The sequence below is a fragment of the Oryctolagus cuniculus genome, chromosome 8 (assembly GCF_051225735.1).
Source record: "Oryctolagus cuniculus isolate XC-2025 breed Fujian yellow rabbit chromosome 8, ASM5122573v1, whole genome shotgun sequence".
In the NCBI taxonomy this organism is placed as follows: Eukaryota; Metazoa; Chordata; class Mammalia; order Lagomorpha; family Leporidae; genus Oryctolagus; species Oryctolagus cuniculus.
In genome coordinates this window covers 65,128,916-65,142,489 of record NC_142874.1, presented here as the reverse complement: position 1 = coordinate 65,142,489, position 13,574 = coordinate 65,128,916, and the positions used below count along the sequence as shown (strand labels likewise).

At 35.3% G+C, this 13,574-nt stretch overlaps 1 protein-coding gene across 7 annotated transcripts in view; it reads right to left on the bottom strand.

The window, feature by feature from the left end:
- SCLT1 (sodium channel and clathrin linker 1) overlaps nucleotides 1-13,574 on the bottom strand; it is a 265,393-nt gene that overhangs the window by 213,815 nt on the left and 38,004 nt on the right. For all 7 annotated transcript variants that reach the window (XR_016211963.1, XR_016211964.1, XM_017347573.4 and 4 more), the window contains 3 exons: nucleotides 13,051-13,109; nucleotides 11,841-11,913; nucleotides 7,879-7,934 (listed from right to left, as the gene is read on the bottom strand). Coding sequence is in view for 5 of the 7 variants with exons in the window: in XM_017347573.4 (XP_017203062.3) it covers nucleotides 7,879-7,934; nucleotides 11,841-11,913; nucleotides 13,051-13,109 (188 nt within the window). In the remaining 2 variants the exon portion in view is untranslated. The remainder of the gene's footprint in view (nucleotides 1-7,878; nucleotides 7,935-11,840; nucleotides 11,914-13,050; nucleotides 13,110-13,574) is intronic.

The window sequence follows — 13,574 nt, the reverse complement described above, 5'->3', positions numbered from 1 at the left end:
CATGATATTTGTCTTTTTGGGACTGGCTTATTTCACTAAGTGTAATGGTTTCCAGTTGCATCCATTTTGTTGTAAAAGATAGAATTTCCTTTTTTCATGGCTTGGTAATATTCCATCATGTATATATACAGTAATTCTCCCACTAAAAGACACAGACTAACTGAATGGATTAAAAGACAAGATTTATAAATTTGCTGCCTACAACACACCTCACCAACACAGACTCAGAGTGAAAGGATGGAAAAATATATTCTCTGCTAATGGCAAGCAAAAACAAGCAGGAGTAGCCAACCTAACATCAAACAAAACAGGCTTTAACACAGAACTGTTAAATGAGACAAAGGGACATTACGTAATGATTAACAGATCAATTCAACAGGAAGATGTAACTATAGTAAATGTATTTGCACCCAATGCCAGTGTAAATGGCTATTTAAAACAAATGTTAATGGATCTAAAGGGAGACATAGACTCCAATATAATAATAATTGGGGACTTCGGCATCCACTTTCATCAACGGACAGACCAACTATACAGAAAAACAACAAAGAAACAACAGAGCTAATCTACACTATGGACCTAATGGACCTAACTGATATCTACAGAACATTTCATTCCACAGTTGCAGAATAAACATTCATTTCATCAGTGCATGGATCTTCCTCTAGGACATACCACATGGTGGCCATAAAGCAAGTCTCAACAAATCCAAAAAAACTGAAATTATACAGTGTCATTCCAGGTAAATATTTAGATAGCACTTACTATAATCATAAAATATATTAAAAAGTTTTGAAATCTTATAGTCTAGATTTCTTATTTTGTAGATTAAAAAAACTGAGTTACAGATAGATTCAAATACTGATAGCAGGAAAATCACCAGCCAGTAACTGCAGCAATGAAATCATAACCAATTATCACAATTAGACAATAAAAAGTTGGAAAAGATGATCTTTTCTAAAAGTTTAGATTTTTTAGATGACAAAGACGAATCAAACACAATTCTAACTTGTATTCCAATTCAGTTTGTCTTTGATATAAAGATGCTCCAGGCACCGCGGCTCACTAGGCTAATCCTCCGCCTTGTGGTGCCGGCACACCGGGTTCTAGTCCCGGTTGGGGCACCGGATTCTGTCCCGGTTGCCCCTCTTCCAGGCCAGCTCTCTGCTGTGGCCCAGGAGTGCAGTGGAGGATGGCCCAAATCCTTGGGCCCTGCACCCCATGGGAGACCAGGAGAAGTACCTGGCTCCTGCCATCGGATCAGCACGGTGCACCGGCCACAGCGTGCCAGCCACGGCGGCCATTGGAGGGTGAACCAACGGCAAAGGAAGACCTTTCTCTCTCTCTCACTTTCCACTCTGCCCGTCAAAAAATAATAAAAAAATAAAAAAAAAGATACTCCATTGTTTTACACAGCAGTAACAAAAATACTGCTTAATAAATTCTGATATGCCATTGACTGACTACAGTGACGTGTCAGTTTTGAAGGTCTTAAAATGAGAGTCAGGGGAATGGCTAGTTAATTTCAGAATCAATCAAATAACACAAAACACAGAGTAAGATAAATACACATAGTTAAAAAACATTCTAGATAACTGCTCTCCCTATGATGAATGATAGATTTCTCTCCTCTGCTAAGTGCAAGCCTCCTTGGTAAAACTATCCACACCACTGCTTCAGTGCAGCATATCTTTTTGGGAGTAAGACAGATGACCCTACCAAGAAGAACCAATGCTTCCCTTCTTAAGCCCCTCCAATGAACTGTCTACCATTCTTTCCTGAATTAGTATTCTTATTTATTTTAAAGGCAGAGTTAAAGAGAGAGAGAGATAGATAGAGAGAGGGAACTCTTCCATCTGCTGGATTACTCCCCAAAATGATGCAACAACTAATGCTGGGTCAGGCAGAAGCCAGGAGTCTGGGACTCCATCTGGGTCTCCCAGGCTAATACATGCTAACATATATACTGGGTGGCAGGGGCCGAAACACTTGGGCCGTTCTCTGCTGCCTTCCCAGGAGCATCAGGAGGGGGCTGGATCAGAAGTGGAGCAGGTGGGATTTGAAATGGTGCTTAACAGACTAAGAATGACAAATGCCCTAAACAGCACTCTGGCCTCAGAACCAGCCCTTAAAGCATTTGGATCTGGCTAAAAAGCCCATGACAGCATTTTAGGAATGGAAAGCCAAGGCACTGTGGAAAAAAAATGACCTACGTGAAGATCTCTCTGTGTGAGATCCCAATGAAAAGAACGGACCATCAAAGAAGGAGGTACCTTTCTCTGAAGGGAGGAGAAACCTACTTTGCTTATCACCCTGTCTAAATACTGACAGAGTTTGTGGACTCAAAAGGCTTCCATAGCCTTGACAGCTCATGACAAGAGCCTCAGTTGATCACTGATGTCATAAATAAGAGTATCATTTGTTAAATCAACAACAGGAGTCACTGTGCCCTAACTCCCCCTGCAGGACCTCTGTCCTTAATGAGCTGTACTATGAGAATTAATGGTAAAACTTGTCCTCAAATAATACTTTATACTTTGTGTGTCAGTGTGGTTGCAAACTGTTGAAATCTTTACTTACTATAGAGTTGGCCTTCTGTATATAAACATAATTGAAAATGAATCTTGATGAAGAATGAGATGGGAGAGGGAGTAGGAGGTAGGACGGGAGTGGGGGTGAGAGGAAGGATATGGGGGGAAGAACTGCTATATTCCAAAAGCTGTGACTATTAAATTTATATTTATTTAAAAAAGCTTTCTAAAAAAATAAAGAATGGTGCTTAAATAGGCATGCTGATGGTGCAAGCGGCCTGACTCACTGAGCCATGACACCAGTCCCCTGGTATTTTCTATTTCTAAATCGCAACTGGAAAAAAAGTCTTTCTAAAGTATACCCTACCCTCTGTTTAAAATCCTCGAAGTGCCCCCTCTGCTATGTGTAAGAAAAATTCAAATTGCTTAGCAAAGTATGTAAAATCTTTCATCATTTGGTCCCTTCCCACTATTCCACTTTCATCATGTATGATTTCCCTACATATACTGAAATTCTGCCATATTAAATGACTTGTAGTTTATTGAGAATATAATTGTTTTTTTCAGGTAATGAACTCCTACTCATTCTGAAAGAATAGGCTAAGATTTCACCTACTCATTTAAGTCTTCTCTATGTCTCCAATTAGAGTCAGTTCTTCCACAATTACTGCTAACATACACACTGGACACGGAATATATCATGAGGTCTAACTTGCAGAGATTTAAGTAGTCCTTGATCATATGTAGTGGCTCTGGAGAACTACATGGGTCATTCTGTGCACAGGAAAGGCCAATGATTAGATTAAAATCTGCATCTTTTTCAGTGCGATCCATTCAAACACTATCATAAGCTAGCTGGAACAAAAAGCTCCAACAAATACAAGTCATGGCACTTAGCTAAATTAATAATACTGAGTGTCTTCAGGATTAGAACTAGAGAACAGAGAACATTGGCATTTTGACTGTAAAAGTTAGAAGAGCAGCTTCACAGAGGTCAGGGGTGCCAACAAAACAGACGCAAAGGCTGTGCAAATGGCAGAGAAGCACACCCTTGGAGATGTCCCTGATTATTTTCCAGTTGTAGATATTTCAATTTACATAAAATTATCCAAGCCTCTGTTTCCCAGAGCAAAAAATGCCAAATATGAATATACAAAAGGTCTTCCAAAAGTTCATGTAAATATTGTAAAAAAGCTATGTTTGGATTTCAAAATTATTTTGTACCAAAATAAATTTATCTTTCAATTCCACTTTTGAAAATACTCTTTGAAGTTTTCTTATATGTGCTTACATTTTTAATGCATGAAATAATTCAAGAAAAAAGGATTTAATAAGCATTTACTATGTATTAAGTGCCTCTCAATAGTAATAGGTAAAGTGGTAAAAAGCACAGATGAAGGCTCTGCCAGACATATTCTAGTTTATGAGAAAAATAATAAGCAAGCAGATAAATACTTTCTGGTATTAATAAAGTAATATGAGTAAAATTAAATTGTATAGCATAAAGAAAGGTGGGAGGGGTTAGGAAGAACAGTGTTAGATATTGCCTTGCTGATTAGAGACTTGGACAGAAAGAAGAGACCAGTCTAATGTGGGTTGGAAGAAGATCTTTCTAGGTAGAAGAAACAAGTGAGTTTCTCTGGTTTGCAATGTGTAAGGAAGCAAATTAAGAAGGCCAGAGTAGCTAAATGCTGGTAATGAAATGGGAGTGTGATCAGAGGTCTACACATACACATACACATGCAAACTCAATTAAAAATAGAAACATACAGAGAAATCAGTTTAGTTCTAGCTTTATAAAGGATTATTAGAGATAGAAATTTAAAATTCCATAGTTACAGCTTAAGCAGATAGCATTAGGAGACTTTGGAGACTTTAGAGAATAGTATTCCTCATGGTACCAGGACAAGTGTTTACCATGTAATACTAGAGATTTATTTTCTCCCCCTTATAAAAAAATAGATAAAATTTTAGAAGAGAAGTTTTATTGTTTTTTATAAATATTTATATGAACTCATTCCCATCACTGACTGTGTTGTATTCATAGGATACTGTCAACATAAACTAATGATATAATTAGGAAAAGTGAAATAAATTTAAAATTATGGCTTTGATATAAAATATCACTGAATTTTCATCAAATTGTGAGAACATATCTATTAAAATAAATGCTTAAAATAATTCTATTGTATAATGCTATTTAAACCTTCTGTATTAAAAATATTTAGTTTTAATTTAAAAAAGGTAAATATCAGGCAGGCATTTGGCCTAGCAGTTAAGATCCTGATTTGGATGCCACATATTCCTTATGGAGTACCAGGGTTCAAAAGAGGAAATTTTCAAAGGAGGAAATTCAAATGGCCAACAGACATATGAAAAAATGCTTAGGATCACTAGCCATCAGGGAAATGCAAATCAAAACCACAATGAGGTTTCACCTCACCCCAGCTATAATAGCTTTCATACAAAAATCAGCATATTACAAATGTCGATAAGGATGTGTGGAAAAAGGTATCCTAATTCACTGTTGGTGAGAATGTAAACTGGTACAGCTGCTGTGGAACAGTATAGAGATACCCCAGAAATCTGAATATAGACCTATCATATGACTCAGCCATCCCACTCCTGAGAAATTACCTAAAGGAAATGAAATCAGCATATGAAAGAGTTATCTGTACTCCCATGTTTATTGCAGCTCAATTCATAATAGCTAAAGATATGGAATCAACCCAGATTTCTGCTCATTGGCCAAGATATAAGGCAGTACGAGGTCCTCATCAGAAGCCAACCTGATGCAGACACTGTACTCTTAGACCTCTAGAACTGTGAGCCATATAAATCTGTTTTCTTTATAAGTTACCCAGCTGGGGGCATGTTGTTATACCAACAGAAAATGGACTAACTAAATGCATTATTGTTAAGTAGGTGAAGACTGGCTTTAAAAGACCTTGGCCTGGGGTCGGTACCGTGGCTCACTTGGCTAATCTTCCGCCTGCAGCACTGGCATCCATATGGGCGCTGGGTTCTTCTAGTCCCGGTTGCTCCTCTTCCAGTCCAGCTCTCTCTTGTGTCCCAGGAGGGCAGTGGAGGATGGCCCAAGTGCTTGGGCCCCTGCACCCACATGGGAGACCAGTCCAGCTCTCTGCTGTGGCCCGGGAAGGCAGTGGAGGATGGACAGTGCTTGGGCGCCTGCACCCACATGGGAGACCAGGAAGAAGCACCTGGCTCCTGGCTTCGGATTGGTGTAGCTCTGGCCGTAGAGGCCATTTGGGGGGTGAACCAACAGAAGGAAGACCTTTCTCTGCCTCTCTATCTCTCAAATTCTATCTGTCAAATAAAAAAAAAAATTAAAAAAAGACCTTGGCCTGAAAGGAAGAGTGTGATGTTAAAAGGAGAGAAAAGAATGACAAAACAAAGACACAATAATTCCATAGGAGTGCAAATAGTTTTAAAGAACATGCATTAACCTAAACAGAGCCACAGTAAAATAAAATATAACAAGCATAAAAAATAAACTACTAAATAATGTAAATGAATGCAAAATGTATAACTCATATTTTTTTAGTTTAGGTGAAAGTTAACAAAAGATGTTTCAGATTTCAGTCCTACACAGGAACTTTAAAGGTTAAAGTTAAAAAACTTGGGATAGAAAAATGTTTTAAACATTTTTAGGAGCAAATATGAGAGATCTCCATGACATTACACTGATAAAGAAATTTTTTAATTTTTATTAATATAAAAGGAACATATTTCATGTATTTCATAGGTACAGTTCTAAGAAGATACCATACTTCCCTCTGTCCTTCAACCCCTTCCTTCCTTCCTGAGAAAGAAATTCTTAAGGGCAAAGGAAAGGACTGAGAGATTTAAGTATCTTAGAATTTGATGAAATATTTAGAAATTCTGTTCATCAAACAGAATACAATCCGGGACTAGATACTTGACATATCTATTATCTAGTGTGTTGCATGGATTACTGGTACATATTCATTTCTGTCCCTTTCCAAACTCCTGTCTTTATCACATGGCTGAAAGTCTAAACACCACATCCTCAGATGTCCTTGCAGCTGAAGTTGTACATGAGATAACAATTTCAATAGCCAGAGTCACGAGAGGAAGATAATAAAGGCAGAAGTGAGTTATGACCATGTTTTTAATGATGTGACAGCAGCCAAGCAAAACAATGGACTTGAGTGTCTCTTGTCGTCAATACTCAGCACTCCATTATCCAGCTTCATGGAAACTATGCTGCAGTGCTAGCAAAAGTGATGGAAGGCAGCAGCATAAATTGCTGACCTCTGAGGTGTGACCCCAAAACTAATGTGTTATTGTACTTAAATGTAAATGAATTAAATTCTTTCTCATTTGAAATCTCTAGTTATTGTTTACCACATTAACACTGACTGGCACACCGTTAAGTATGTACTTCAAAAACTAAATAAGGGAAAAATTAAAGAAATACTCAGAGACAACAGGAAAAAGAAATGAATAAGCAATCAATGAGAAAAGAAAAACAAATAGGAAAACAAATGTGAAAAATGGCCAACCATATTATTACAGCAAAATGGAAATTAAAACCACAATGAAAATTTACTTAGTTGTCAAAACAACAAATTTAAGAAGCTGATAAAATATATGGATCCATATAAACTCATAAATATTACTGATGAAAATATAAATTGGCAACTACTTTGGAAATCAAGTTGACAATAAAATGCAAAATTGAACATTCACATAACCTGTTTCATCACTTGAAGCATTTGTGCATGATATTTAGCAAAAAAGTAAGTTCTAGAATACTAGATGATATCATATTTCTATATGCAAATATATATAATACATTGGTTTTATATATAACTATAGAAAAATTTGAAGAGAATGACAAAATTCAAAATAAGATTCACTTCTGGTAGAGGAATGACAAATGGAAGGAATAGATGGATACATGCATGGGTATTAGAAACATCTGTAGCTTTTAAGCTAGGTGGTGGGTTGACAAGTTTTCATTGTGTCAGTCTGTTTACATATAATGCTCTAAACTATTATTGCTGGTGTTCATAAGCTGTGTATTATTATGTACCCCATAATAAACCCTTACTTTTTCTCTTAGAGTCAGACCAATAAAATAGGTTCTGTTATTATCTTCAATTTATAGACAGGGAAACTGAAACAGAAGGAAGTTAAATAACTGGTCTAAGGTCACACAGCTAGTAAGTAATGATGTCAGGAGCCAATCAGGCCCCTGAGTCCACAGTCTTAACTAGTATATTATATATATCAAATAGCAAGTAACAAAAATAAAAGTTATCTAAGACAACAATAAAAGAATCAACAGCTATTTGTCTACCTTTCATTTTCCTTGATGACATTTTGAAGCTGTAGTTTCATCTCTCCCATCTGTTTCTGTAAGAATAAAATATGGCATAGCAATACATTTTATAATTAGATCTCCATTAAGTAGTCCATTCACATGCAATCATATTCTATGATACTAGTCTACAAATAAGAGTTATTCTTTATCCCTGAAAAAGCAGTATTAAATAGTTTAATCATATGTAGATTATAGTAAAACATGTATTTTGAGTAGAATATAAAATATTTTTCGCAATATATTGCCAAATATTTATAAATATATTTCCTACTATTCATAGATGTGATAAACATGAAAAATATTCCTCAGTATGTCACTACCACAAATACCGCAAGATTTCTACCTTTTCAATGTAAAGACCTCAATTTAGGTGAAGCCCATATTCTCATGTGTATTTTTTTAAATTTCAAAAGGTACAATGTTAATGGTTAAAAGGAAATAGAGGTCTTGTTTAGCAGTCATTCAGTCTCTCATTCACCACCTTTATTAATTATCTAAACTCTCTGCAGGATGTGAGGCTGCCATAGCAAGATATGATTACCGACATGCTTAGTTGGAAAGAGGGTTAAAAAAAAAATCACTAAACAAAATACAATGAAGAATAAAACAGATACTATAAAGGGAATGAGATGAAGTTACAGTTAATTTTCTTTGAAGGAATAATGGGCTTGTTAGGACTTGAAGAAGAAAGTAAGAACATTTCAAGTAAAGAGAAATATGAGCAAAAGCAAAAAAGGGAAAAAGCTCTCAGAATGAATGGTGAGTAGAGAGCTGGAGACACGTAAAATCATACTTAAAACAAAACTGCAATCAACTCATGATACATCCATTAGTCTTGACTATGCGCCCTAAGCTAAAGGAGAGAAGCCAAATCTGAAGTGAACCTTGGCAAGGGATGAGTGGAACAGGCAGTTCTCCAAACCTTTCTTCCTGTCAACCTGGGAAGCTAAAGGCCAACTAGCCTAGAAAATCAGCAACAGTTAATTCTAACTATTCAGTTGGCTTGGAAAGTACACTTTCTCCAAGTTCCTGCTATGCCTGTAACATGATTAAACCAAAATGAATTAATTCACTATCAGATAATTGGGCCTGACCATATATGGAGCGATTCAGTGAGAGATAAAATTGGAAAGGCAGGTGCAGAATCTGGAATATCAAGATAAGAGATTTGAATTTTATTGTAGCAATTATTCACAATTTATAATTTTTTAAAAAACTTATTGATCTTTGAGGCTGGCACTGTGGCATAGTAGTAAGCCTCCACCTGTGGTGCCAGCATCCTATATGGACACTGGTTAGAGTCCTGGCTGCTCCATGTTCAATCCAGCTCTCTGCTAATGGTCTGGGAAAGCAATGGAGAATGACTCAGGTGCTTGGGCCTCTGCACCCATGTGGGAGATCTGGAAGAAGCTCCTGACTCCTGGCTTCGGATTGGCCCAGCTCTGGCCACTGTGGCCATTTGGGGAGTATTGCAGCAGGTGGAAGACCTCTCTATCTGTCTCTCCCTCTGTCTCTTCCTCTCTCTGTCTGTAACTCTGCCTCTCAAATAAATAAATAAATCTTATAAAAAATTGATCTTTTAAAATTTCACAAATAGCCACTTGAAAAGTATTAAATAATTATAGTGTATATATATATAACTATATACACATATACACACATTAAGTAAAATTAAAGATGAATCATGGCAATCATATTACAAATTCTTTACTGTAAAAAATTCCAAACTATTTGAAATTTGGAAGGAAATGAAATCTACAGAATATTTCACACTACCAAAATTTTCCTTACTAGTTATATTTGCTGGCAGAAAGTCTTTCATATAGAGAATTGCACTGATACTTTTCCTGCTTTGAAGATACACTATTTTTGACTGGGTCAATAAGCCATAAGAACTAGTTCTATTAACAGATATGATTTATATGGGTCATTATTTTTGGAAGAGCTTAAAACATTTTTTTCTCTCTAAATGAAGTAACGACCATTTGTATCATGATAGCCTCTTGGGCTTACTACTATAGCTTCTTTCTTTTAGTTAATTCAGTAATCACCCTTAGGTTGTAAGAAATGCCAAATGGAAAAACTAAGTTAACAAGTTAGTAATACAGCTGATTAAAGAGATACATGAATCAGATTACAGATTATTTACAAGTTTAACTTCAAGATAACTAGCTATTTTATAACAATCAAAGCACAAAAAAAGGTCACACAGCAATTCAGAGTTAATTCAGCAGAAACTTGAGATTCATTCATTCCAAAAACAAACGTAAAATGCTATTTAAGCACAGAACTTTCTTTTGCTCTTTAATTGTCAAATAGAAAGATTAAAGGAAATAACTGTGGTTTGCTCAAACTGTAATGACTACAGGCTAAAAAGTGCTTAATAAAGACAAGGAAAAGATTTAATTAACTAATGACAAAACAGAAACTGCATTTAAAGAAGTTTGGCTGTTGAAATACTTACTTAAGGTATACTAAGCTGATCTTCTGTATATTAAGATAATCGAAAATGAATCTTGATGTGAATGGAAGGGGAGAGGGAGTGGGAAAGGGGAGGGTTGTTGGTGGGAGGGACGGTATGGGGGGGGGAAGCCATTGTAACCCATGAGTCGTACTTTGGAAATTTATATTCATTAAATAAAAGATAAAAAAAAAAAAAAAAAAAAAAAAAAAAGAAGTTTGGGTCTGCAGGAACACTATAAATTTATGTATGAGTGGAATAACCTTAAAATAAAAATCAAAGTTATTCCAGATGCAATAGAAGACTCTAACTTTATTTTTTAGAAGTTGTAAGCATTATGTGATCTTTGAATAAAGCTGCATATCAATCCACTAATTGATAAATAGTAGATTAACTCTCATCATTTTGTTCCCATAAGTTCTGGCAATCAATCATTCATCAAATATTGAAGGCTTACTAAGTGCTACACTTTAAAGCATACCATATGATCTCTTCTTCATATAAGAGAAGAGAAAGTAAGGGGGAAAGTGCAATTCCATTCTACAAAAATCAGTCTCAGGGTTGTTTTACAAAAGGTTCTTTCTTTCATTTGCATTAAATTAGTCAATGCTGGTACCCTAGCCACAGCTAATTTAGCCACTGCTAAAGTGATCAGGATTGATACTGGCAAACACAATGAAGGATATATTTAATTATTTACAAAGAGAAGTCATTGCCTCCTGGTGGGCTTAATTTAAAACATACATATTAAGTTCTATTCAGGAAATTTGCTTCTATTATATTATTATCCCAGTCAGAAAGGTTAAAATTTGGGGAGAAAACATGAGGCATTTTCAGATATAAAAAACATTATAAAGATTAGGTTATACTCTAAAAATGTGGTTCACTGAGACTCAGAGATAATCCTGAACAATTCTGTGTCACCATTCTAGTTTTTCAGGATCTGCTATTTTTCTCATCTTAGAAGCCCTGGACCCAGAGTAGAAATTTGTCTGTTCCTTACTCCCTTCACTCCTAAAATAAACTGATTACTAAGAGATCTTGGGGGAGAAAAAATTGTTAATAGTTTATGCCTATACTGAAAGTGGATCAATAGCATCTAAAACAATAAGACAAAAGCATCTGAGAGAAACACTTGAAATTTGGGAACAAAAACTATTCTCTGAATTATGGGAAATGCAAGATGAATATAGGTAAGCAGAATGCTCTAAAAGAATTTTAGATGGTTTGATAGAAAAATCAAACAAACAAGAAGTAAGCAAATAATAACAGGATGAAAAGATTGCACTACACATGTAAGAGATGTTCCTTCCAGATAGCAAGAGCAAGGAAATACTGGATTAAAAGACAAAACTGAAGATAATCTTTAAACACATATACAGACCCAAAATTGTTATAGCTTATCGATTCTTCCTTATCAATGTTTTTAAAAAGAAAAAAATCTATTACAAAAAGTTTCATAACTATGATTTCATACCTGGTAATATTTTAGCTGTGCATTTAGCTCTTCTATATTTTTATCATACTCAGTAATAAGAGGGGCTAAAAAGCTAGAGGAAAAAAATGCATAATTTTATTTTATAATTTTTATTTAATGAACACATTTTTACATAGATACAACATTAGGAATATAGTGGTTCTTTCTCCCATACCTCTCCCCCAGTTCCCATTCTACCTCCTTCTCCCTCTCCCATCTCTTTCTTCATTATGGCTCATTTTTAGTATGACTTTATATACAAGAACCAACTCCATGCTGATCATAAACTTCAACAATTTGCACCCATGCCCACACACAACATATAGAGTACAGTTTGGGGAGAGAATTTGCAATCAATTCTCATATTACAATTCAATAGGGACAGAGGTCCTACATGGGGAGCAAATGCACAGTGACTACTGTTGTTCCTTTAACAATTAACACTCTTTTTTATTTATGATGTCAGTAATCACCTGAGGCTCTTGCCATGGGCTGCCAATGCTATGGAAGCCTTTTGTGATCACAGACTCCACTGGTATTTGGACACAGGTGTAAGCAAAATGGATGTTCTCTTCTCCCTTCAGAGAAGAATATCTCCTTCTTTGATGACCCTTTCTTTCCTCTGAGGTCTCACAGAGATCCTCTGTGTAGGATATTGTTTTGTCACAGAGTCTTGGTTTTCCAAAAATGCATAATTTTAAATACGACATATGCTGCTCCATGTAGTTTAATAAATATGTAACAAGTGAATGAATTATAAATTTTTTAAAAAAGTATGCTTAATTTACCCAAAGGAATCAATATCTTGCCTTTTTTCCTAAACCAGGGGCTTTAACCTTAGCACAATTAATACTTCAGACTGAAAAACTCTTTATGGTAGGCAGGCTGGTCTATGCACTGTAGGATGTTTAGCAATATCCCTGGCCTCCATCTATTAGATACTACTAACAGTCTCATTCCCCACGCTGTGACAAGCAACAATGTTTCCAGGTATTGCCAAGTATCTCCTGTGAGAACAGGAGCAAAATTGTTCCCCACTGACAACCAGTCTTATAGATTCCATAATACTTGCTTTTACTCATCAATTTAATTAAGATCACTTAAGCCTAATATAACAGACTATAAAATAAACATTCCTAATACTAAAGGATTTATTTTAATGATAATTGAATTTAGTTAAGAAAACCATATTTCTCTGGAAATAATTTACCTTTGGTCAACTACTGAGTTTTCTAACATGTCTTCTCCGTCTCCTTTGAAGACAGCTTTCTGTAACACAGAATACGCATTTTAAAATGCTTTCTCATATTAAAATTGACAGTTTAAATCTAAATACAATTAAAAATTTGAAACTTTACAAAATCTAGTGATAATTTTAACAGAATTAACAGAAAATTAAACAGAAAAAAAAATTTAACAGAAAAGAAAAAAAAAGAAAAAAATCATCTCAGTTGATATTGAAATTCATTTGGTAAATTTAAAAGCCATTAAAAACTCTGGACAAATCAGAAATACAAAAAAGTATCTACCAGAAACCCACACAAATTACCATTCTTCAGTGAAACCACAGAATTAATTCAGTAAATTCAGTAATACAATGTTGCTAAGCGTCACTGTTAAAATTCAACATTTTTCTAAATGTTTTTGCCAATGTAATACGTTATGGAGATAATTTAAAGGTTAAAAAGCAAGATACAATGCTAATAATATTTAGACGCAATTTGACCACTGACA